General features: G+C 42.1%; 1 protein-coding gene across 7 annotated transcripts in view; it reads left to right on the top strand.

The window, feature by feature from the left end:
• lmbr1 (limb development membrane protein 1) overlaps window positions 1-26,147 on the top strand; it is a 217,929-nt gene that overhangs the window by 78,228 nt on the left and 113,554 nt on the right. For all 7 annotated transcript variants that reach the window (XR_013499892.1, XM_078232320.1, XM_078232309.1 and 4 more), the window contains 2 exons: window positions 17,866-17,992; window positions 24,736-24,804. Coding sequence is in view for 6 of the 7 variants with exons in the window: in XM_078232320.1 (XP_078088446.1) it covers window positions 17,866-17,992; window positions 24,736-24,804 (196 nt within the window). In the remaining variant the exon portion in view is untranslated. The remainder of the gene's footprint in view (window positions 1-17,865; window positions 17,993-24,735; window positions 24,805-26,147) is intronic.

Genomic DNA, 26,147 nt, shown 5'->3' with positions numbered 1-26,147 from the left:
AGGTCTGAAGCTGTTTGATGTGGATGTTTTGTGAAATGAGTATTAACGTGTTTTGGTATTTTTGCATTTAAGGTTTAAGCATGTCTCCATATAGACAAATTATTGCAACAATTTGTTGTGCTTCTGGATGGAATACTAATTAAAAATCTAGCAAGATAGGTGATCACACATCTTTTATCTCTCAATTTTTATTGTCATTCTATTCTATATCCCACTTTGATTCATGCTGCCCTGAGCTTCCTTCCCCAGTCGTCCCAAGTGGTAAATACGCTATGCAATATTTTCTCCTTCCGATATATCACTGCGAGGAAGGACAGTGTTTTATTAACAAACCCTGATGAAATATAAAAAGATGGAAGGAGCATATAGAAGAACAGCATGCAAAAAAAACCCCCCTGAAGTGGTTGAGCTAGAAGAGTGATGTTGACGTTTATTTCATTGGACCAGAAATACTAGTTGGTGAGATAAGAGCAACAATAAATGAGATGAAAAATGGCTAGATTAAATAGCTGCAGAGTGGATTAGAAATATGGGAAAAGAAAGAAACATCAATGACAAAGGAGTACAAATCTAAGGTAATTCAATAGATAAGGCTAGAGGTTACAAAAATAACACAAGGACAAAACTTGAAATTCTATATCTGAATGCATGTAGCATTCAAGATGAAACAGATTAACTGATGGCGCAAATAAAGATTAATAAGCACAAAAGCCATTACAGAGGCAAGGCTGCAGGATGGCATAGGTTAGGACCTAAATATTGAAGGACTTCTAGGAAGTTTAGGAAAAGGTTGGGGGGAGAGGGTGGGTCTGTTAGTTTAAGACACCATTAGCACAATAGAGAGGGATTCAGGAAATCAGGATGTAGAAGTGATTTGGTTAGAGGTGAGGAATGGTGAAGTCAAGAAATCACTTGTGGGAGTGGTGTGCAGGGCCCTTAACAGTAAGCACACGGTAGGATGGGTTATAAGAAGGAAATAAAGGGATCTTGTTAGAAACATACTGCAATAATCAGATGGACAAAGCTAAGATAGATGACAAATTGATAGAATGTCTTTGGGCTAATTTCTTGGATTAGCACATTCTGGTGCCCGCCAGGGAACAGGCTATACAGGACCTGGTATTGTGCAATAAGGTATTGGCCCTCATTTTTTTATTTTACATGGTACTTTTTTCCTTGTGACAAATCAGATAATTTTTTAAAACTTGTTTTTATTGGTTAAAAACAATTGTGATGTTTTCATTGCAGATGTTGACAGAAAAATGTTTTGCGAAATGCGTGCAATAGAATAGGATTAATTAATGACCTCACAGTGAAGGCATCCATAGGTAGCAGTGATGATCATATAATTGAATTTTAAATTCAGTTTGAGGGGAAGAAAAATGGAGTTGGAATTCTTCAACCTTGCCCATAGCTGGGATTTTCTGGTCCCGCTGCAGTGAATTGAGTTTTGGCTGAGTGCCAAATTCTCCGTTATCGCTGGCAGTGATGGAAGGGTGAATGAGAGTGGAGAATCCCTGGGTTTAGGACTAGCATTTTAAACTTAAATAAAAGCAATTATGAGGGCATGAAAGCAGAGCTAGCAAAAGTGAACTTTCAATTTAGGTTAAGGGATAGGTTATTAGAGATGCAGTGGCAGACATTTAAGGGATTTTTCAGAATACACAGAACAGTTGCATTCCAAACAGAAAGAAAAAAACATCCGTGGTTAATTAAAAAAGGTTAAAGGTAGTATCAAACTTAAAGACAAAGCATATAATTGCACAAAGGTGGGTGGTAGATCAGAAGATTGAACAGAATATAAAAACAGTGAAGAGTGGCTAAAAGATTAATAATGTTCTGAAAACAACAGTTTTAAGGGATTTATGTTTGTATTGGTAAGCATTAGAAATAAGGCATAGTTTTAAGTGGGTTTAATTGATTGCTTCTGTGCCTGGAAGGGTATAATCTATTGTTAGATTCATGCTGGACAAAGGTGTTTGTACGTGTGGATGTTGGTCAAGTTCCAACTGTGTTTATATTGTGCTTCGAGAGGGCTACGGTGTGAAGAATAAATAATAGAAGCAGGGGTGTTGCTTAGCAACAGGCTTTCCTTTGTTCTTAGTTTTAACTGGAAGTTGGAGCGATTGGAAATATGCAGCGAGAGAGAAGGCAGCTCTCTCAGCTCTGCTAGAAGCGGTTCGTTTAGAAGGCGAGAGAGGGAACATCTCTCTCAGCTTTGCTGCAAGAAAAACCATGGAGTAATGATTATCTAAAGAGCAGGTGGTTAAGGAAACTAGAGAAATGAAGAGAAGTTTCCAATAAGTCTGAGGTGAAAGATACTAGAACACAGACTTGTTCAGTAAAGACAGACAAAGATGCAGACAACTAATAGAATGTTATGGTTTACTGCAAGGGGAATTGAGTACAAGACTAGGGAGGTTATGCTTCGGAGGCAGTGGTGTGGTTGTATTGTCACTGGACAAGTAATCCAGAGACCTAGGATAATGCTCCAGAGACCTGGGTCCGAATCCCACCATAGCAGATAATGAAATCTGAATTTAAATCTGGAATTAAAAGTTCATGATGACCATGAAACCATTGTCGTAAAAACCCGTCTCATTCAGTAATGTCCTTTAGGGAAGGAAATCTGTCGTCCTTACATGGACTGGCCTACATGTGATTTCAGACCCACAGCAATGTGGTTGACTCTTGAAAGTCCTTGGGGATAGGCAATAAATCCGATGAAAATTTTTTAAAAAGGCTCAGGCTGATGCCAGGAAGACATTTGAAGTGATTCTCAGGTTTGAATTTTGGAACGTGAGTTGAAATAACCATGGAAGTCGTTGTCTGGATCTTGGAGTTTTTGTAAAAGCAGTTAGGACAAGGGAAACCTAAAAAGAGAGGTGTAAATCCTAGACTGGATACGCTGTTAAAACTGTTTAAAGTGTCATTTGGAAAACCTGTTCTGGATTTCAGAATGCAAACCACCAAAGGGAAACTATTATAGATTTCAAAATGTGTTTTGAGAGTGCAATTTAGAAACCAGAAATCCACAGATGCTAATTTGGGTTCGGGGGGAGTGTATGTATTTGAACTGCAAAAGGTTACTTTGCAGATCCAGCAGGTAATTAGCACAACTAATAGAATGTTATGGTTTACTGCAAGGGGAATTGAGTACAAGACTAGGGAGGTTATGCTTCGGTTGTACAGGGCATTGGCGTACTGTACTGGTCTCCTTATTTAAAGAAAGATGTAAATATATTGGAAACAGTTCAGAGAGTCTACCAGATTAATACCTGGAATGGGAAGGTTATCTCATGTGGAAAGGCGAGGCTTGTATCTGCTGGAGTTCAGAAGCGTAAGAGGCGATTTGATTGGAACATACAAGATCCTGAGGGAACTTGACAGGATGGACGTGGAAAGGATGTTTCCTCTAGTGGGAGAATATAGAACTAGGGGTCACCCATTTAAGACGGATGAGGAAAACATTTCACATAGGATTGAGAGACTTTGAAATTCTCTTCCTTAAAAGGTAGTTGAGGCAGAGTCTTCGAATATCTTTAACATCAAACTAGTTGGATTCATGATGAGCAAAGGGGTGAAAGGTTATCGGGGGGTAAGCAGGAATATGAAGTTGAGGTTACAATCAGATTGATGATGATCTTACTCAATGGCAGAGCAGGGCTCGAGGGGCTGAGTGGCCTACTCCTGGCCCTAATTCAGATGTTTGTGTGTATTAAGGTGTGAAATTACTACTCTAATAAAGAAGCAAGAGGTGTGCATTCAAGTACTCTGATTGCCTATCCATTGAAAAGTGTGTTGAGAATTGTAATAGGTATTGGGGAGGGTGAAGGTACAGAACTACATTGGAGGTGTGGATTCCAGGAAGGAAGAGGGATGAGCAAAGTAACTGGTATTATAAGGTTATAAATGCAGTTTAGAGTTTGCACAGGAGGTTTTATAGATTTTGGAAAAGTATTAAATTGGTTTGATTGGATTCATCTCTTGCTAGTGTCAAAAGACATTGGACGGAGTTCTCTGGTCTATCACATCCTGCTGCCAGTGACAATGGAGAATTGGGCGCTTAGCCAAATTTCCGTTTACTGCAGCAGAACGGGCGAATCCCAGCTGTGGGCAAGGTTGGGGAATCTGGCCCATTGGAATAGATTAAAGAGAGAGACAATTCATAAGAAATTTGTATGTGGGACCATTCGCAATAGTGAAAGTACCCGATGGTGAGACAGAGGGGTTCAACAATGGTGTTGTTTATCACCAGTCCCCTTCAGTGTCCATGCAGAAGCAATGATTAAAGGAGCTTTTGAAGAAATAGAAGCTGCCGTTAAGATTGGGGTAGCGGCCAATGATTTTGGATTTGCAGGTAAGAAACCACTTGCAGCAAGAACAGAAGAGGGTGAAAAGAGCAAGCAGATAGACCAGAAACAGCGAGCATGAGCTTTGGAATGAAAGCGAAATTCACAAAACCAAAATAATGTATATCTGAAAATCACCAAGAAAATATTTGTATACTCATGAAGGAAAAGAACTAGAACGGGTGCAAGAATCCATGTATTTAGAAAGCACAATATCTGCAGATGGAGGGTGCAACAAAGGAAGAAGAGCAAGGATTGCAATGGGAAAGGCTGTATTTAGTGTCAAGAGACAATGGCTTGGTGGTATTGTCACTGACCTAGTATTCCAGAGGTCCAGGGTAATGCTCTGGGGACCCCAGTTTGAACCCCACCATAGTGGATGGTGAAATTTGAATTGAATTAAAATCTAATGATGACCACAAAACCATTGTCGTTTGTCATAAAAACCCATCTGGTTCACTAAGGTCCTTTAGGGAAGGAAATCTGTCATCCTTTCCTGGACTGGCCTACATGTGACTCCAGATCCACAGCAATGTGGTCGACTCTTAAAATGCCCCTTCAAAGGCAATTGGGGATGGGCAATAAATACTGCCCCAGTTACCAATGCCCACATCCCATGAAAGAATTTTAAAAAAAACTGGAAAGTTGAATAAACAGCTCACGAAGCAACTTCAAGAGCTTGATTTGTTGTTTTGTACAGATGCGAGTTTCATGGAACAAGGAGACCAACTTGCTAAATAACCTTTGAAATGTGGCTTTGGAGGAAAATGTAAAGAATGAGCTGGATGGAAAAAGTAACGTGATCAAATGCTGAGGAAATTGAACGAAGAAATTTGCTGAATGTAATTAGGAATAGGCAGGGAGACTGGGCACATTTTGGGAGGAAATAGCCTAGTAGGAGTTGCTGTGAAGGAAAGATTTCCAGGAAGAACAGGAAGGAAGAAAATTTCAATGCTGAATGGCTTGAAAATTGGAAGTTATTGGAAATTAATAACTGGCAAAAGACAGACACATGGAGCTAAGGACCTTTGGACAGAACTCGTATGACGATATTTAACTGTATTCCTCGTCTGGTGGTCCAATCTAACTGCTTTATCTTAGAATTTTAATTGTGGAACTATGCTTGCATCCTCCAAGCTTTTGAAATGCAAACTTTGCATCATCAACCACTAGTTCCTTGTTCATAACTAGCCAGCCTTGATTATGTTTTGCAGTGCATACCTCTTGGCATTGTGCCTCGGTTGTATTAATTGTAATTTTATAATTTCCTTCTATAATGTATTAAGTTGCATATGAGTATGGCATATTGAAATGCCACTGTTTGTCTCAGTAGCAGTACAATTTTCAGCATCTTTTTTAAAGAATTGCCCATCTCTTCCTTCAGTTTTTCAGCTGATTAAAATATGCATCAAAGTATTAGGTTCTATATGGATTGGTTGATATAGCATTGCCAATTGCCATTGCTGTTTCAATTCAAGATTATTTTGTTTCACTGGTATTTCAAGCAATAGATTTTTAAAAACTCTTGGAAAAAATGATATTGATTGCACTAGTAATTTGCATTAAATTGCAAGTTGAATGTTAAATCTGTCCAAGGTTAATTTTCATCATGTTGTCTTTTCTTTTGTTTATTACAAAGGTAGACTATTATAGGATCATCAATACTGTATTGGTAACAAATGCCACTGGTAATTCAGGCCCAGTCACCTGATGACCAGCTCTCTTTCTCTTTTGCTCCCCACCCCCGGCTGCATTTTTTCAAGCTTATTTATATTCATATAAAAACATAACTGTGGTTTTATAATATTAAAGTAAAAGAGATTTAACTTTTTTTGTGTGAAAGCTTCATTAGGAAATATGTCATCAAAGTGTCATTCACCGTTCTGATGTTTTAATATGAACAGTAGCAGTCTGCTTTTCATCTTTGACACAGTGCAACACTGCTTTGGTTGAAGGATAGACTAATAAGTAAGCTTGACATCTGGTGTGTCTTTAACTAAAGTACATGTGAGCGATGAACTGATAGGAGGCTTCCTCTTGGGACCTTCCAACTCCAGATTACAGCAGTTAATGGAGAGCTGGGCAATTGGCTGAGTTTTACTCCCGTGTATTTATCTGTGGCTGATTAATGGTGGCAGTAAAAGCTCTCTCTCCACTTTGAGTAATTTACAGTCAGCAGTGTCTCTGAGGGTCTATAAATCAGAGGAAATAATGTGCTGAAGACAGGATGGTTTTGAGAATGAGAGTATTTAATTGAATGACATTGATGGTTTTTGACAATATTATTAGCACTTGTTTTAGAGCTATTGTATACAGTCATTTGGGTGTTATCTGCATTAGGAGAACAAACTGCATTGCTCAACATTTTCAAGCTGCTTATCTTTCATTGGCCATTTCTCATTTTGTCGAGTCATGACAAGTTTATTCACGTCATTCTCAAGTTATGGATTGTAATTTTCTGTATATCTTGGTGTTCTGGAATGAGATTCCTGTCCAAATTAATTTTGACGTACAGTGAAACCAAGGCTAACCATGCCTGACTTCTCCTATTTAGTGTTTCCTTAATTTTAATTTGAAAGCTGAAGCCAGCATGTCTATTTTATAAAGCCAGACTATAAATGATTGTGAATGACTTCAGAGATTTGAAGTGCATTAGGCAATAGCATCTTTCATTTTGCATTTTGATATTTAGCAAATAAGTATCTGTCAAAATATATAATTTTTCATGAGCACCAATGAGAGATTGCGATTTTATCTCTGGGAGGAAAGCAATTTTCTCATGCATTCTGTACATCTGAAATTTTGTGTTTAGACACCTTTCAAAAGTGTCACACTGAATGTGTGGCCTCTGAGCTGTTGCACCTCAAGTGTCATATCCAGATATCACATTTAATTGTCATTTGGGGATTAGACAATGGAGGAAAAACTTCCTTTTTGCAGTGATGTAGTGAGAGCAGTTAACATCTGCCATAGAAACAAAGAGGGAAAATGTAATATATTTGGTGTAATAATAACTTGGAATAATACAAATGATAAGTAAAAGAGTTTTTGGAAGGTATTTGAAAAGGAGGTGTCAATAAATTAAAATATTTTACCTTTGCTATTGGGAATTTTCACTATTTAATGGGCCACAGAAAGATACATGTTTTATCCTGGGAAAAGGAAGTTTTGGGAGCAAAGAACAAGAAAGCATCACAATGTTCCTCTTGGAAGAAACACCAACCCCTGAAATGTTGATTGTGACCAGATGAGTAACTGCATTCTTGATTGCACTCGGGCAATTTTTTTCAGGTGGTGAATTGTTTTTTTATTTTAAAAAATCCCAAATTGAAGAAAGCCCCTTTAATTTCATATGCTTAAACCAAGAATTGCATCCAAAGCATGTGCCTCCATGATAGAAGCTTGATAGGAGAGTGGCAAATGTTGTGCCTTTGTTGAAAAAGGGCTGCAGGGAAAAGCTTGGGAACTACAGGCCAGTTAGCCTCACATCTGTAGTGGGTAAATTGTTGGAAGGTATTTTGAGAGTCAGGATCTGCAGGCATTTAGAGATGCAAGGACTGATTACGGACAGTCAGCATGGCTTTGTGAGTGGAAAATCATGTCTCACAAATTTGTTTGAGTTTTTTGAAGGGGTAACCAAGAAGGTAGATGAGGGCAGTGCAGTTGATGTTGTCTACATGGACTTTAGCAAGGCCTTTGACAAGGTACTACATGGTAGGTTGTTGCATAAAGTTAAATCTCACGGGATCCAGGGTGAGGTATCTAAATGGATACAAAATTGGCTTCTTGACAGAACACGGTAAGAAGTCTCACAACACCAGGTTAAAGTCCAACAGGTTTAACTACCAAATAAACCTGTTGGACTTTAACCTGGTGTTGTGAGACTTCTTACCGTGTTCACCCCAGTCCAACGCTGGCATCTCCACTTCTTGACAGAAGCCAGAGGGTGGTTGTAGAGAGTTGTTTTTCAAACTGGAAGCCTGTGACCAGTGGTGTGCCTCAGGGATCAGTGCTGGGTCCACTGTTATTTGTCATTTATATTAATGATTTGGATGAGAATATAGGGGACATGGTTAGTAAGTTTGCAGATGACACCAAGATTGGTGGCATGGTGGACAGTGAGGAAGGTTATCTCCAATTGCAGTGGGATCTTGATCAATTGGGCCAGTGGGCTGACGAATGGCAGATGGAGTTTAATTTGGACACATGCGAAGTAATGCATTTTGGTAGATTGAACCAGGGCAGGACTTACTCAGTTAATGGTAGGGCGTTGGGGAGAGTTACAGAACAAAGAGATCTAGGGATACATGTTCATAGCTCCTTGAAAGTGGAGTCACAGGTGGACAGAGTGGTGAAGAAGGCATTCGGCGTGCTTGGTTTCATCGGTCAGAACATTAAATACAGGAGTTGGGACGTCTTGTTGAAGTTGTACAAGACATTAGTAAGACCACACTTGGAATACTGTGTGCAATTCTGGTCACCCTATTATAGAAAGGATATTATTAAACTAGAAAGAGTGCAGAAAAGATTTACCGAGGATGCTACCGGGACTTGATGGATTGAGTCATAAGGAGAGGCTGAATAGACTGGGACTTTTTTCCCTGGAATGTAGGAGGCTGAGGGGTGACCTTATGGAGGTCTATAAAATAATGAGGGGCATAGACAAGGTAGATAGTCAATATCTTTTCCCAAAGGTAGGGGAGTCTAAAACTAGAGGGCATAAGTTTAAGGTGAGAGGGGAGAGATACAAAAGTGTCCAGAGGGGCAATTTTTTCGCACAGAGGGTGGTGAGTGTCTGGAACAAGCTGCCAGAGGTGGTAGTAGAGGTGGGTACAATTTTATCTTTTAAAAAGCATTTAGATAGTTACATGGGTATGATGGGTATAGAGGGATATGGGCCAAATGCGGGCAATTGGGATTAGTTTAGGGGTTTAAAAAACAATATAAGGGCGGCATGGACATGTTGGGCCGAAGGGCCTGTTTCCATGCTGTAAACCTCTGACTCTATGACTATGACTCTAAGCTTAGAAACTAGGAGCAGGAGTAGGCCTTCAAACCTTCTCCGCTATTCAATATGATCATGGCTGATCCGTGATCTCAGTTCCATATTTCCACTTTCTCCCCATACCCATTGATGCCATTAAAATCTTTAAAAAAAATCTCTCTTGAATACATTCAGTGACTTGGCCTTCACAGCCTTCTGTGGTAGAGAATTCCACAGACTTAAAACTGAGTGAAGAAATATCAACATGCACTGTGTTGTGTGCCATGCTTATCTCATGGATGCAATGCACTGATGGTTTTTGGCAATATTATATGGTTTAAAGCGAATGTATATAGTCATTTAGGGACTTTTTTTCTTCAAGATTTGATCACCATCTATTACTGCTGTAAATTAATATTTTTCACTAATGCAAACATCAGTCTTTCTGCTATAACTTCTCATTTAATATATGATCTTAGTTTTAATTTTGTTATCACTTTTTAAAAATAAGTGTGTGAAAATGCAGTCCGACCGACCATTAGTGTTGATGAATCTTCTGGTGTTTATGCTACGTTTGAATTGGAGATTGCGAATGGATTTTGAGGTCCCATATGCTGAAGTATGCCTGTTGCTTTCGATAGTCATAAGATAGTGGGCGCAAATGTGTTAGTCCTGTTCAATTCAGATAAGCAACAAACGTTTCAGCCGAGGAGTTAGAGTCATGGAGGTTTACAGTATAGAAACAGGCCCTTCGGCCCAACTTGTTCATGCCGCCCTTTTTAAAAAAAACAAACCCTGAGCTAATCCCAATTGCCCGCATTTGGCCCATATCTCTCCATACCCATCGTACCCATGTAGCTATCTAAATGCTTTTTAAAAGATAAAATTGTACCTGCCTCTACTACTACCTCTGGCAACTTGTTCCAGACACTCACCACCCTCCGAAAAAATTGCCCCTTTGGACGCTTTTGTATCTCTCCCCTCTCACCTTAAACCTATGCCCTCTAGCTTTAGACTCCCCTACCTTTGCGAAAAGATATTGACTACCTTGTCTATGCCCCTCATTATTTTATAGACCTCTGTAAGGTCACCCTTCGGCCTCCTACGTTCCAGAGAAAAAAAGTCCCAGTCTATTCAGCCTCTCCTTATAACTCAATCCATCAAGTCCCGATAACATCCTAGTAAATGTTTGTTTGAACTAATAAGTTGTTATACAGCAAATTTATTCCATGTATACATTATAACTTTGTATGATTGGTTTTGCAACAATGCAGTTTACAGTGCTTTGTTGAGATAGCCTTTGGTTCCAATTGATAATGCAAGTTGGAATATTCATTTCAAGTACAATAAAAGTTTGCCCTTGTATGCTGATGTATGCACGCTTGGTTCTACTGTATAAATTTTAAAATTCATTTGTGGGACATGGGCGTCGCTGGCTGGCCATTTTTGTCCATCCCTAGTTGCCCTTGAGAAGGTGGTGGTGAGCTGCCTTCTTGAATCGCTGCAGTCCAATGCCGTTAGGGAGGGAATTCCAGGATTTTGACCCAGTGACTGTGATACATTTCCAAGTCAGGATGGTGAGTGGCTTGGAGGGGAACTTGCAGGTGTTGGTATTCCCATGTATCTGCTGCCCTTGTCCTTCTAGATAAGTATCAAAGCTTATTTATTAGTGTCACAAGTAGGCTTACATTAACATTGCAATGGAGTTACTATGAAAATCCCCTAGTTGCCACACTCCGGCGCCTGTTCGGGTACTGAGGGAGAATTTAGCATGGCCAACGCACCTGGGTTTGGAAGGTGCTGTCTAAGGATCTTTGAATAAAGAATGTCAGTAGTGTAGCATACTGGAGTAGCAATTCCTTTTGAGAGATACAACCAGGAAACATTGTAGTCATCGTTCAGGGATGAGAACCTGTCATATTTGGCAAACAGGATATCACAGTGGAGAGATACTTGGTACAATCGATCTGTCAAACATTTCTTTACCTAACATTGTAAAAATAAAGAACTCATTAATTTAGCCCATCTCATTGGATAAACTAACTCCTTTTAAAAGCACAACCTCCCTATGCCCTGGATTGCTGCTGCTCAAGACAGAGGTTCATTCACTTTGCAGTGTTTTGCTTTTCAGTTGGCATTCTTTTGTTGTTGTCCTCATTTTACAAGCCATTGTTCAAAGAAGAGTAAGTATCAAAATATTTTGGACTGCAGCGATTCAAGAAGGCGGCTTACCACCACCTAAGGGCAACTAGGGATGGACAATAAATGTTGGCCACCATCAATGCCCATGTCCCACAAACCAAGAAAAAATTTTTTTTTACAAAGTGGAACCAATCATACATATATCAGCACACAAGCCATTGTTCAAAGGATAGTAGACATCAAAATAATTTGTCAGCACTGTGCTAGGTAGCTTCCTGAAGAATCAGATATAGCTCATGAATTAGCTGTTGTTTGGAATCTGCGTAAAACAACTGCCCATCCTGTAATAATTACTTCTCAGTTGCTGATCAATGTACAATGCAACACCAATTCTTCTTGGGATACTAACCCCTTTTAGGCAAACCTTTACTTAAAAAGGCACATTTTAACATGGCTAATGGCTAAAACTTCCTTATGGGGGAAAAATATTGAAACAGCGCTGAACTGTGACATATTTAACAAAAAAACACTACTGTAGAGATAAATCCAAATCCAAGTGCTATTTTGGCTGAAAACTTAGAACCAGAGAAAAGTTATGGTGCAGAAAGAGGCCATTCTGCCCATCGTGTCTGTGCATTTTAATCCCACAGCCCAGTACCTGGTCCATAACCTTGCAGGTTACAGCACTTGAGATACAGATCCAGGCGCCTTTTGAAATAAGTTGAGCATTTCAGCCTCAACCACCAACTTAGGCAGTGAATTCTAGATGCCCTCTGGGTAAATAAGTTTTTCGTCTTGTTCTCATTGATCCTTTTACCAATCGCCTGAAATATATGCCCCCTGATAATTGATCCCTCAGCTAGGGGAAATAAGTCTTTCCTCACTATCCTGTCTAGGGCCCTCATAATTTTGTACACCGCAATTGGGTCACCCCTTAGCCTCTTCTGTTCTAAGGAAAACAATCCTAGCCTATCCAATCTCTCCTGATAGCTGCAACTTTCTTATAAATCTCCTCTACACTCTCAACAGAGCAATTACATTCTTCCTGTAATGTGTTAACCAGAACCGTACACAAAATCCCAGCTGCATCCTAACGAGCATTTTGTCCATCATTACATCCCTGCTTTTGCATTCACTATCTCGCCCAAAAAGGAAAGCGTTCCATATGCTTTCTGAATCACCTATTCTGCCACCTTCAAGGACCTGTGGGCATGCACTCCAAGGTCTCTCATTTCCTCAGCCCCTCTCAATATCTCCCCATTCATTGAGTATTCCCTTGCTTTCTTTGCCCATCCCAAATGTATTACCTCAAACTTTTCTGGATTGAATTCCATTTGCCACTTGAATGTAATTGAACCAAACCATTGATATCATTCTGGAGTCGACAGCTATAGAACATAGAACATAGAACACTACAGCACCGACCAGTTAAAAAAAAAACTGTGACCCTCCAACCTAAACCAATTTCTTTTCGTCCATGAACCTATCTACGGATCTCTTAAACGCCCCCAAACTAGGCGCATTTACTACTGATGCTGGCAGGGCATTCCAATCCCTCACCACCCTCTGGGTAAAGAACCTACCCCTGACATCGGTTCTATAACTACCCCCCCTCAATTTAAAGCCATGCCCCCTCGTGCTGGATTTCTCCATCAGAGGAAAAAGGCTATCACTATCCACCCTATCTAAACCTCTAATCATCTTATATGTTTCAATAAGATCCCCTCTTAGCCGCCGCCTTTCCAGCGAAAACAATCCCAAATCCCTCAGCCTCTCCTCATAGGATCTCCCCTCCATACCAGGCAACATCCTGGTAAACCTCCTCTGCACCCTCTCCAAAGCCTCCACATCCTTCCTGTAATGTGGGGACCAGAACTGCACACAGTACTCCAAGTGCGGCCGCACCAGAGTTGTGTACAGTTGCAACATAACGCTACGACTCCTAAATTCAATCCCCCTACCAATAAACGCCAAGACACCATATGCCTTCTTAACAACCTTATCTACTTGATTCCCAACTTTCAGGGATCTATGCACACATACACCTAGATCCCTCTGCTCCTCCACACTATTCAAAGTCCTCCCGTTAGCCCTATACTCAACACATCTGTTATTCCTACCAAAGTGAATTACCTCACACTTCTCCGCATTAAACTCCATCCGCCACCTCTCGGCCCAACTTTGCAACCTGTCTAAGTCTTCCTGCAAACTACGACACCCTTCCTCACTGTCTACCACACCACCGACTTTGGTGTCATCAGCAAATTTGCTAATCCACCCAACTATACCCTCATCCAGATCATTAATAAATATTACAAACAGCAGTGGCCCCAAAACAGATCCCTGAGGTACACCACTTGTAACCGCACTCCATGATGAATATTTACTATCAACCACCACCCTCTGTTTCCTATCCGCTAGCCAATTCCTGATCCAATTTCCTAGATCACCCCCAATCCCATACATCTGCATTTTCTGCAGAAGCCTACCATGGTGAACCTTATCAAACGCCTTACTAAAATCCATATATACCACGTCCACTGCCTTGCCCCCATCCACCTCCTTGGTCACTTTCTCAAAAAACTCAATAAGGTTAGTAAGGCACGACCTACCTGCCACAAAACCATGCTGACTATCACCTATCAATTCATTACTCTCCAAATAACTATAAATCCTATCCCTTATAATTTTTTCCAACATCTTGCCGACAACAGAAGTGAGACTCACCGGTCTATAATTCCCGGGGAAGTCTCTGTTCCCCTTCTTAAACAATGGGACAACATTCGCTAACCTCCAATCTTCTGGTACTATACCAGAGGCCAACGACGACCTGAAGATCAGAGCCAGAGGCTCTGCAATCACTTCTCTTGCCTCCCAGAGAATCCTTGGATAAATCCCATCCGGACCAGGGGATTTATCTATTTTCAGACCCTCCAGAATATCCTGCACATCCTCCTTATCAACTGTAATACTGTCTATTCTACTCCCTTGCAACCCAGTGTCCTCCTCAGCTATATTCATGTCCCCTTGCGTGAACACCGAAGAGAAATATTGGTTCAATGCTTCACCAATCTCCTCCGGTTCCACACATAACTTCCCTCTGCCATCTATAACTGGCCCTAAACTTGCCCTAACCAACCTTCTGTTCTTGACATACCTATAGAACGCCTTAGGATTCTCTTTAACCCTATCCGCCAAAGTCTTCTCATGTCCCCTTTTAGCCCTTCTAAGCTCGCTCTTCAACTCCCTCTTAGCCAATCTAAAGCTTTCTAGTGCACTACCCGAGTGCTCACGTCTCATCCGAACATAAGCCTCCTTTTTCTTTTTAACCAACAAAGAAACTTTTTTGGTGCACCACGGTTCCCTAGCCCTACCAATTCCTCCTTGCCTGACAGGGACATACCTATCACAGACTCGCAGTAGCTGCTCCTTGAAAAAACTCCACATGTCGGACGTTCCCAGTCCCTGTAATCTCCTAGTCCAACCTATGTTTCCTAATTCTCTCCTAATAGCCTCATAATTACCCTTCCCCCAGCTAAAACCATTGGCCCGAGGTTCATGCCTATCCCTTTCCATCACTAAGGTGAACGTAACCGAATTGTGGTCACTATCACCAAAATGCACACCAACTTCCAAGTCTAGCACCTGGTCTGGCTCATTTCCCAGCACCAGATCCAATATAGCCTCACCTCTAGTTGGCCTGTCTACATACTGAGTCAAAAAACCTTCCTGCACGCTTTGAACAAAAACTGACCCCTCTAACGAGCTAGAGCTATAACAATTCCAGTCAATATTAGTCAAGTTAAAATCCCCCATAACAATTGCCCTATTACTTTCACTCCTAAGCAGGATTGACTCCGCAATCCTTTCCTCAACCTCTCTAGAACTTTTAGGAGGTCTATAAAAGACTCCCAACAGGGTGACCTCTCCTCTCCTATTTCTAATCTCCGCCCATACTACCTCAACAGATAAGTCCTCATCAAACCTCCTCTCTGACACTGTGATACAATCTCTGACCAATAATGCTACCCCTCCCCCTCTTCTACCTCCTTCCCTACTTCGACTAAAACATTTGAACCCCGGGACCTGCAGCATCCATTCCTGCCCCTGCTCTATCCATGTCTCTGAAATAGCCACAACATCGAAGTCCCAGGTACTGATCCACGCTGCAAGTTCACCCACTTTATTGCGAATACTCCTGGCATTGAAGTATACACATTTCAAACCCTGCTCCACCCCACCTCTGCAATGCCGTGCATTGCAGTCCCCATCCATGCATCCCTCACTTTCAGCCCCACTACTCAGGATCCCTCCCCCCCCCCGAATCAGTTTAAACCTCCCTGCATGGCCTTAGCAAATTTACCCCCCAGGATATTGGTCCCCTTCTGATTAAGGTGTAGACCATCCTTCTCATAGAGGTCACACCTTCCCCAGTACGAGCCCCAATTGCTTAAGTACCTGAACCCCTCCCTCCTGCACCATCCCCTCAGCCATGAATTCAAACCTTCCCTCTCCCTATTCCTCTCTAAACTATCCCGTGGTACAGGCAAGAGTCCAGAGATAACCACTCTGTCAGTCTTGGCCTTTAGTTTCCACCCCAACTCCATAAATCCCTGCCTAATATCCCCTTCCCCTATCCTCCCTATGTCGTGTGTCCCCACATGTACAATAACTTGTGGTTTATCTCCCTCCCCCCTAAGAGTCCTGAATACCCTGTCAGACACATCCCGGACCCCAGCCCCTGGTAGGCAACACACCAACCCTGAGTCCCTACCTTTAGTTCCGACCCTCCTATCTGTCCCTTTAATTGTGGAGTCCCCAATCACAAGGCCCAGTCTTTTACAGCCCCTAACCACCTGAGCTTTCTCACTCGGCTCACCCCCAGAGATCTGCTCTCTATGCTCAGTTGATTCCTCCTCAACTGTAGCCTCCAGCACCGAAAACCTATTATGGAGGGGAACCGCCCCAGGGGATTGTCTTCCCGATTGCTTCTTACCCCTCCTCCTGGCATTGACCCAAGCCTCATTTCTAGGAGTTACTATTTCTCTATAACTCCTATCAACTTCCACCTCCGCCTCCCGAATTATGCGGAGTTCCTCTACCTCCCCCTCCAGCTCCTTTACACGCTCCTCCAGAAGCTGCAATCTAATGCACTTCTTACAACTAAAATCTCCTGAAACACTACTGGATTTCCTCACCACATACATCCCACAGGAGATGCAGCATACTGCCTGAACTGCCATCCCTGAAGCCATTACCAGCAAGAAAAAAAGAAAACAAAAAACTTCCCCACACTTCCCCAACTGTCACTCTCCACTGCAGCCCGAGCAGCACTCCCACACTGAGACACCAACTGTCACACTCTACTGCAGCCCGAGCAGCACTCCCACAGTGAGACACCAACTGTCACACTCTACTGCAGCCCGAGCAACACTCCCTCACTGAGACACCAACTGTCACTCTCCACTGCAGCCCGAGCAGCACTCCCACACTGAGACACCAACTGTCACTCTCCACTGCAGCCCGAGCAGCACTCCCTCACTGAGACACCAACTGTCACTCCTTCACTAACAGCTATCTCCTTCACTAACAGCCGCATGCCAATTTTTGTGTCATCTGCAAATTTCCCAATGATGCCACCCACATTTAAGTCTAAATCATTGATATATACAACAAACAGCAAGGGCCCCCAGGTAGTGTTCCTGTAAAACCCCATTGGAAACTGGTTTCCATTCGCAAAAACATCCCATCGACCATTACCCGCTTTTTCCTGACTGAGTCAATTTTGGGTCCAACCTGCCACCTTCCCCTGTATCCCGTGAGATCTCACTTTTCTGACCAGCCTGCCATTTGGGATCTTGTCACATGTCTTACTGAAATCCATATAAACATCATTAATTTCTGTTTATATTCTGGAATTGTTCTGCAAAGTAAGAACTGAAAGTGCTTGTCCTTGTAATAGTGAGGCATTTATTGGATTGAAATACTACCTACTTTCCAGTTGCTGTCCTAGATTTGTGCATTGTTATGATTGGAAAATGTTCTTTGTTTGAGCCGTACTTACTGCTCACTGAAATTGAAAACACCACAGGCCTATTGAATTGTTCTTCATTTCAAAGAGAATGTTTGTATCTCTCAAACAGCATAGACACAGATCAAGTTGTAATTTTAAATTTCGTACAGATGACATTGTGGCTTGGACTAGTGTAATCTGACTCAGCATGTTTCAGATACAGAGTGTTGTACTTGTGGTGTGCACATATAGCATCAACTTTTAATTATAATACTTATGGCATCCATGTCTTGCATGTTTGTACCATTCCCTTTCTTTTCAGCCATGTGAACTACAGTAAGATTTCAGTGTGTTGTGTCCATTTTCTTTTTCAGGGAATTAAGGCACGCATTCTGGAGACTTTAGTTATGCTTATTCTTCTCGCACTGCTTATCTTGGGAATAGTCTGGGTGGCTTCTGCTCTGATAGACAATGATGCTGCCAGTATGGAATCTTTGTATGGTAAGTGACCTGGAAAACTATGAGAAATTTTGATTGATTTTTATGCTGTTTTGGGTCTATTCTCTGTCTACAGTTACAGTCCTAGCGAATAATGCTAGTTAAGTCAGATCTCAGAGTGAAACTTGACTTGATAGATCCTAACTTTAAAAAAAAAACCATGGAAGAAAGTTACTGAACAAATTCACAGGAGTCTACTGATGAATTTTAAGACAAACAAAACATTTATTGAACGAGAAAAATCAACTATATTACACAAGATAAAAAGATTGGAAAGATTTCATGGCAAACATAAGAAAATGATTTAGATATTCACTATTTCTTCATCCTTCAATATCTTTACAGACACGCACACAAATTCAGAAAGATAAAACAATTTACCAGAACTATCTAATACTTTAATATTTACAGTAAGTCTGCGGTATATGCGAATTAACAGACAAGCTGTTGTCAACCACACCACACTCTAAAGTAAATGATAGATGCAACCCAAGCAGATACCATAGATTTCTCAACAACCCACCCAGACATTTGCTCATACCGTGGGCCAACCAGTCTCACTCGAAGTCTATCTTTCTCAGAGGTTTCTAATCTCCATATTTGAAGAACACCTTGCAACTCTCTCCAAATGTCGCTCTTACTCTTATGGCTTCAACAAGGATTCACCTCCAGGGTCTTATCTTCTGAGATTTATTTCCTCTCGATCTCCGTTTACACTCTAGCTTCACCGTTCAAGCACACTTTCAGATCTTTGCACGGGCCAAGCAGAACACCACTGCTCCAACAGCCTTCAGAAAAGAGTCACCAATATTTGGCAGCCATCTAGAATCTTATGGGCTTCTCACAAGCCGGCTTAACTTCACGTCTGCTCCCTGCAGTTCTTTCTTAACTGTGCATGTATGGCCACTTCCTAGCCGGCAGATGTGTAGGGATCCTGCGGCCCGCCAGAAACTGTAGCTCCTGAACTGTGAAGGTTGATTTACTAAGTATTTTGAATCATAGAATCATAGAAACCCTACAGTGCAGAAAGAGGCCATTCGGCCCATCAAGTCTGCACCGACCACAATCCCACCCAGGCCCACCCCCCATATCCCTACATATTTTACCCACTCATCCCTCTAACCTACGCATCTCAGGACACCTAAGGGCAATTGTTTTAGCATGGCCAATCAACCTAACCCGCACATCTTTGGACTGTGGGAGGAAACCGGAGCACCCAGAGGAAACCCACGCAGACACGAGGAGAATGTGCAAACTCCACACAGACAGTGACCCAAGCCAGGAATCGAACCCAGGCACCTGGAGCTGTGAAGCAGCAGTGCTAACCACTATGCTACCGTGCCGCCCATATGATGAGATTCATCATACTACGATTCCCCACTCAGCAGCTTTTAAAAACAAACTTCAGTCATGGGGATGCCTGAACAATTTTTCAGAAAAAGACAAGAAGCCGCAAGCAGGAAACTCAAGTTAGAACATAGAACATAGAACAGTACAGCACAGAACAGGCCCTTCGGCCCACGATGTTGTGCCGAGCTTTATCTGAAACCAAGATCAAGCTATCCCACTCCCTATCATCCTGGTGTGCTCCATGTGCCTATCCAATAACCGCTTAAATGTTCCTAAAGTGTCTGACTCCACTATCACTGCAGGCAGTCCATTCCACACCCCAACCACTCTCTGCGTAAAGAACCTACCTCTGATATCCTTCCTATATCTCCCACCACGAACCCTATAGTTATGCCCCCTTGTAATAGCTCCATCCACCCGAGGAAATAGTCTTTGAACGTTCACTCTATCTATCCCCTTCATCATTTTATAAACGTCTATTAAGTCTCCCCTCAGCCTCCTCCGCTCCAGAGAGAACAGCCCTAGCTCCCTCAACCTTTCCTCACCAGTTTCCTCTTAGAACATAGAAAAACTACAGCACAAAACAGGCCCTTCGGCCGCACAAGTTGTGCCGAACATATCCCTACCTTTTAGGCCTACCTATAACCCTCCATCCTATTAAGTCCCATGTACTCATCCAGGAGTCTCTTAAAAGACCCTATTGAGTTCGCCTCCACCACCACTGACGGCAGCCGATTCCACTCGGCCACCACCCTCTGTGTGAAAAAATTACCCCTAACATTTCCCCTGTACCTACCCCCCAGCACCTTAAACCTGTGTCCTCTCGTAGCAGACATTTCCACCCTGGGAAAAAGCCTCTGAGAGTCCACCCGATCTATGCCTCTCAACATCTTATATACCTCTATTAGGTCTCCTCTCATTCTACGTCTCTCCAAGGAGAAAAGACCGAGCTCCCTCAGCCTATCCTCATAAGGCATGCCACTCAATCCATGCAACATCCTTGTAAATCTCCTCTGCACCCTTTCAATCTTTTCCACATCCTTCCTGTAATGAGGCGACCAGAACTGAGCACAGTACTCCAAGTGGGGTCTGACGAGGGTCTTATATAGCTGCATCATTATCCCCGGACTCCTGAACTCAATCCCTCGATTGATAAAGGCCAGCACACCATACGCCTTCTTAGCCACCTCCTCCACCTGTGGGGCCGATTTTAGAGTCCGATGGACCCGGAATCCAAGGTCCTTCGTGATGGAACAATGCATAAACAATGCATAATGCACTTCTGCCTAACAATGCGCAGGACCTGGGTTCAATTCCCGGCTTGGTTCATTGTCTGTGTGGAGTTTGCACATTCTCCCTGTGTCTGCTTGGGTTTCCTCCGGGTTCTCCAGTTTCCTCCCATAGTCAAAGATGTGCGGGTTAGGTCATCTAAATTGCCCTTTAGTGTCAGGGGGACTAGCTAGGGTAAATATATGGGGTTATTTATGGGCATAGGGCCTGGGTGGGATTGTGGTCGGTGCAGACTCAATGGCCTGAATGGCCTCCTGCACTGTAGGGATTCTATGATTCATAACTTGTTGGAGCAGGGTGTGCAATATAACTGCATTACAAAGTTGTACTCAGAATTGCAGATGTTCAGAGTTTATTCGGTTAAATCAATTAAGTATTTCTTGATTTAACACAATTTTTCCTTTCGTTAATATAGTAATTAATTATCAAGTATTGTATATCGTGGCGTATTGCATTTTGAAGAAAATTTCAGGAGTCATAGGTATCGTTATTTTTGTATCGTGTGACCATGAGCCTTGGGTCTTCAGTAACAGTTGAAATTAACTGTTGCTGATTCTCTGACTGAGGCACGTTACTGATGTTTGCAACATACTGTAGCACTCCTCATGTCCTGTAATATTACCGAAGTGTGCACATTCCACTGAGCAGGTAATGTTGAGAGCTCAACCAATGACCGAGTTGAAGAGGGAACTGGGAATTGTTTTTGAAAGGATTGAGTAAGCTGACACAGTACGAGGTTCTGGGGAGGAAATTCAAGAGCACAGGCTGTAGTTGGAAGGGGTTGCCCAAGAGCTGCAGGGCAGGGTAACCCATGAGAAGATTTGAAAGTCAGGGTGAAGAAATGGAATATATTGAATCTAAAGATGGCTTTATTAAATAGATCCTTGTCGTAGTGCTACTTTTTATTCATTCGTTGGATTTGGGCATCATTGGCTGGCCAGCATTTATTGCCCGTCCCTCGTTGCCCTTGAACTGAATGGCTTGCTAAGCTATTTCAGAGGGTAGTTGAGAGTCAACCACATTGCTGTGGCTCTGGAGTCACATGTAGGCCAGACCAGATAAGAACAAAGAACAATACAGCACAGGAACAGGCCCTTCGGCCCTCCAAGCCTGAACCGCTCCCTGGTCCAAACTAGACCATTCTTTTGTATCCCTCCATTCCCACTCCGTTCATATGGCTATCTAGATGAGTCTTAAACGTTCCCAGTGTGTCCGCCTCCACCACCTTGCCTGGCAGCGCATTCCAGGCCTCCACCACCCTCTGTGTAAAATATGTCCTTCTGATATCTGTGTTAAACCTCCCCCCCCTTCACCTTGAACCTAGTCGAATGTGCGGAAAACGGGAGTAACTCCCGCTGGTATTTTTAGCGTGAACGTCACCACCGATCTGGGGAAAAGCTTCCCACCGTTCACCCTATCTATGCCTTTCATAATTTTATACACCTCTATTAAGTCTCCCCTCATCCTCCGTCTTTCCAGGGAGAACAACCCCAGTTTACCCAATCTCTTCTCATAACTAAGCCCCTCCATACCAGGCAACATCCTGGTAAACCTCCTCTGTACTCTCTCTGTACTCTGTTTCCTTCCCTAAAGGGCATTAGTGAACCAGATGGTTTTTTTTGATAATGGTTTCCGAGTCATCAGTAGATTCTTAATTCCAGATATTTTTTATTGAACTCAAATTCCACCATCTGCCGTGGCGGGATTCGAGCCCCGGAGCCCAGAACATTAGTTGAGTTTCTGGTTTAATAGTCTAACAATAATACCACCAGGCCTTCGCCTTGTGCATAATAGAATGGGAATTGTGTGATCTCCCATTTGGAGGCAGTGAATTGTGAGACAGATTATCAGGTCATTTATCTTATTCCTGTATGTGATTATGCTGTTTTTGCGACAGTGCTGTGCAAATTGGTTACTGCATTTTCCTACAATGATAACAAATCTGTGTTTCAAAGATACCTAATTGAGTTAAGTTTAAGTTTTTCTTATTTATTAGTGTCACAAGTAGACTTGCATTAACACTGCAATGAAGTTACTGTGAAAATCCCCGTTAGAAGGATCTTCCTGAATTTTAATGTGCGAGTGATGCGCAGTGGTTAGCACTGCTGCCTCACACACCAGGGACCCAGGCTCCGGCCTTGGGTGACTGACTGTGTGGAGTTTGCACGTTATCTCCGTGTCTGTGTGGGTTTCCTCCGGGTGCTCCGGTTCCCTCCCACAGCCCACAGATGTTCAAGTTGTGTGCATAGGCCATGGTAAATTGCTCCTTAGTGTCCCAAGGTGTGTCGGTTAGATGGATTAGCCACGGTGTGAACCACCTCAGTGCTCTGGGACTTGCTTCCAGTTATAATAAAAACAACAAAAAGCAAGCAACAGCCCGAAAGCACTTGAACTCCCTCCCCCTGCACGTCCCAGCTCATCCCCCACATACTCCCATATCCTAGCCATGCTATCTCATGCTCCCACACCACCCCTGTAACCCCTTGTATGCTATTTGCCAGCCAATGGCTTTTCCACATCCGTTCACCCACTATACACTCTGTATTGAACCAATGAATCCTATAGTGACAGTAGGATATGTTAACAAGACTTGGAAAAAACATCATTCATTCATTTATAACTTGCCACTTTTAAAAGAAAACTAATTTTGCTGCAGCCCAATGAAAGTATCAATCATCCAAACCTTTTAAGGGATCAGCAGCAGAAACTGCAAGTACTTAAAACTTCCATCTTATGTAAATATACATTGTGCTAGTGACAGAATAGATCAGAGAGCCTGAACTGTCAATCAAGCAAGGCTTTCCCTGGGCTGGAGCTGTTTCATCAGTTTCTTGGATGTCTGGACTCTCACAAAACTCTATGCATTCTTGGCTCATGATCTGCATCAACCATCACCTTTAAGTGGCTCTGGTTTAAAAAAAAAACAGAACTCCCGTGAATGGGGTCATGAATCCCAGAGTTGGGTCCCTGCATACCTGGATGGAGTATCCCTGATTCCATCAAAATCCCACCCTAATTTTTGATTTGATTTGCTTTATTATTGTCACATGTATTAGTATACAGTAAAAAGTATTGTTTGTTGCATGCTTTAAAGCATACCATACATAGGGAAGGAAAGGAGAGCGTGCAGAATGTAGTGTTAGTCATAGCTAGGGTGTAGAGAAAGATCAACTTAATGCAAGCTAGGTCCATTCAGAAGTCTGATGGCAGCAGGGAAGAAGCTGTTCTTAGAACATAGAACATAGAACAGTACAGCACAGAACAGGCCCTTCGGCCCACGATGTTGTGCCGAGCTTTATCTGAAACCAAGATCAAGCTATCCCACTCCCTATCATCCTGGTGTGCTCCATGTGCCTATCCAATAACCGCTTAAATGTTTCTAAAGTGTCTGACTCCACTATCACTGCAGGCAGTCCATTCCACACCCCAACCACTCTCTGCGTAAAGAACCTACCTCTGATATCCCACCACGAACCCTATAGTTATGCCCCCTTGTAATAGCTCCATCCACCCGAGGATGGAGCTATTACAAGCTGTTCTTGAGTCGGTTGGTACTTTTGTAGACTTTTGTATCTTTTTCCCGGCAAGAGAAGGTGGAAGAGTATGTCCAGGGTGTGTGGGGTCCTTGATATTGCTAGCTGCTTTTCTGAAGCAGCGGGAAGTGTAGACGGAGTTAATGGATGGGAGGATGGTTTGAGTGATGGACTGGGCTTCATTCACGAGCCTTTGGAGAAATAATGTGAGTTATGACTCATATGAACTCCAAAAGCTGCCCTAAAATAGCACATACATAAAATAAGTATGTACAATAAGGTTTATTTAGAAACTATTATAATATCTGGTTTTAAAATTCTGTGGAATAACACAATATTGTCACTTCTAAATGTTCTTTAAAAATTAGTCTGGCGTAGGGGATACATTTTCAGTAAATACTTTTAACAACGTGCTCATTTGTTTATTTTGTTCTTAATTTACTTTTATCATGGCACTCGTTTATTATAGTTTCAGGAATGCTTGTTCAACTGGCCTTTTTTTCTGTTTGAAGGAAATTTGAAGAAAATGCTATTTCCCAAAAGCTTATTTTCCCTGTTTCTTTTCTCCTGCAGATCTTTGGGAATTTTATCTTCCTTATTTATATTCCTGCATTTCGTTGATGGGAGGTTTATTACTTCTATGTAAGTAACTATTCAATAAATGAAGTATTAGGATAATTAAATTACATAAAATGCAATTTCAAAGTGAAACATTCATCACTTTTTGTGGCTGGATTGATAGTGGTTGCATCACAGTGAGAGAAAACTGTGGAGCTGTAGAAGGAGCGATCCTAATATGAGTGCGAGGCTGAGCAGAGAAAGTGAATGCTGGAGTCCTGAAAAATAACAGAACCCAGTGACTGATTGAACAGGGCAAGCTCCAGGGAAAGAGCAAAGCCCAAGCCCCAGGATTCAGATAATCTAGGGGGGCAAAGTTATTGGATGTATTACCAAAGGTCTTGAGCAGCTTTTATTAGGATATGCACAAAATTGCAAGTAGACAATGCAGTGGAAAAACCTTTTCAAAGTAATTGTCAATTTTGCAGCTACATTTTCAACTTTTTCACTTGAGATATGGCATGAACAAAATGCCTAATGAAGAAGTACAGGATATGATTTTATCGTGCACTTGGAATTTTGACCATAGCTAATTCAGATGAAATGGCCAGGCCATTTCATTTTTAAAATATAAATTATATTCTGAGATGTTAAAAGTCTACCATTAAAGCGCACACTTCCTTTGGCATTCCTGTCGCACTTAAGACATCACCCAGTAGCACATGCTGTGACTTGGCATGAACAACATCATGGAAGATTAGCTGGTTTATTTAATTATTATTCTGTTTGGAAATCACACTGAAGTTTTCATTGACCAGAAATTGCCTTTTTTTTATACTTGAAGTGCATCACAGGCACATTGTCTCAAATCCAGTTGCGATATCCCAAACTTGATAATTTTTAAAGCTGTGATGCATCACTTTTTGCTTTTTATTAGGTCAGTGAAAAGCTTTGGCTTGCTGGGCTAGATGCTGCGGTTGTGCATTGAATAGTTATCGTTTTCATGTGCCTTTCTTTTTCTGTGACCCTTGACCTGACCCAAACCATCCGACCCAAAAACAGGCAAGATCTGAAATCTGGCATTGACTTGGTCCTGGGGTTGCTGGTTTTAAGACCCTATATCTATACAAAAAGCACTCTACTTTTACTTGAGCAATGTATTATCACCAGAATTATGCTTTGTTTTTTTCGTCAAATAATGGCAAGGGAGCACAGTATTTCACAGTTATTCGCTATTCGTCAAATAATGGCACGGGTGAAACGGTAGCACAGTGGTCAGCACTGCTGCTTCACAGCTCCAGGGACCTGGGTTCGATTCCCGGCTTGGGTCACTGTGTGGAATTTCCACATTCTCCTCGTGTCTGCGTGGGTTTCCTCCGGGTGCTCCAGTTTCCTCCCACAGTCCAAAGATGTGCGGGTTAGGTTGA

This window comes from Mustelus asterias, chromosome 2 (assembly GCF_964213995.1).
Source record: "Mustelus asterias chromosome 2, sMusAst1.hap1.1, whole genome shotgun sequence".
Classification (NCBI taxonomy): Eukaryota; Metazoa; Chordata; class Chondrichthyes; order Carcharhiniformes; family Triakidae; genus Mustelus; species Mustelus asterias.
This window is presented reverse-complemented; position numbering and strand designations above follow the sequence as displayed.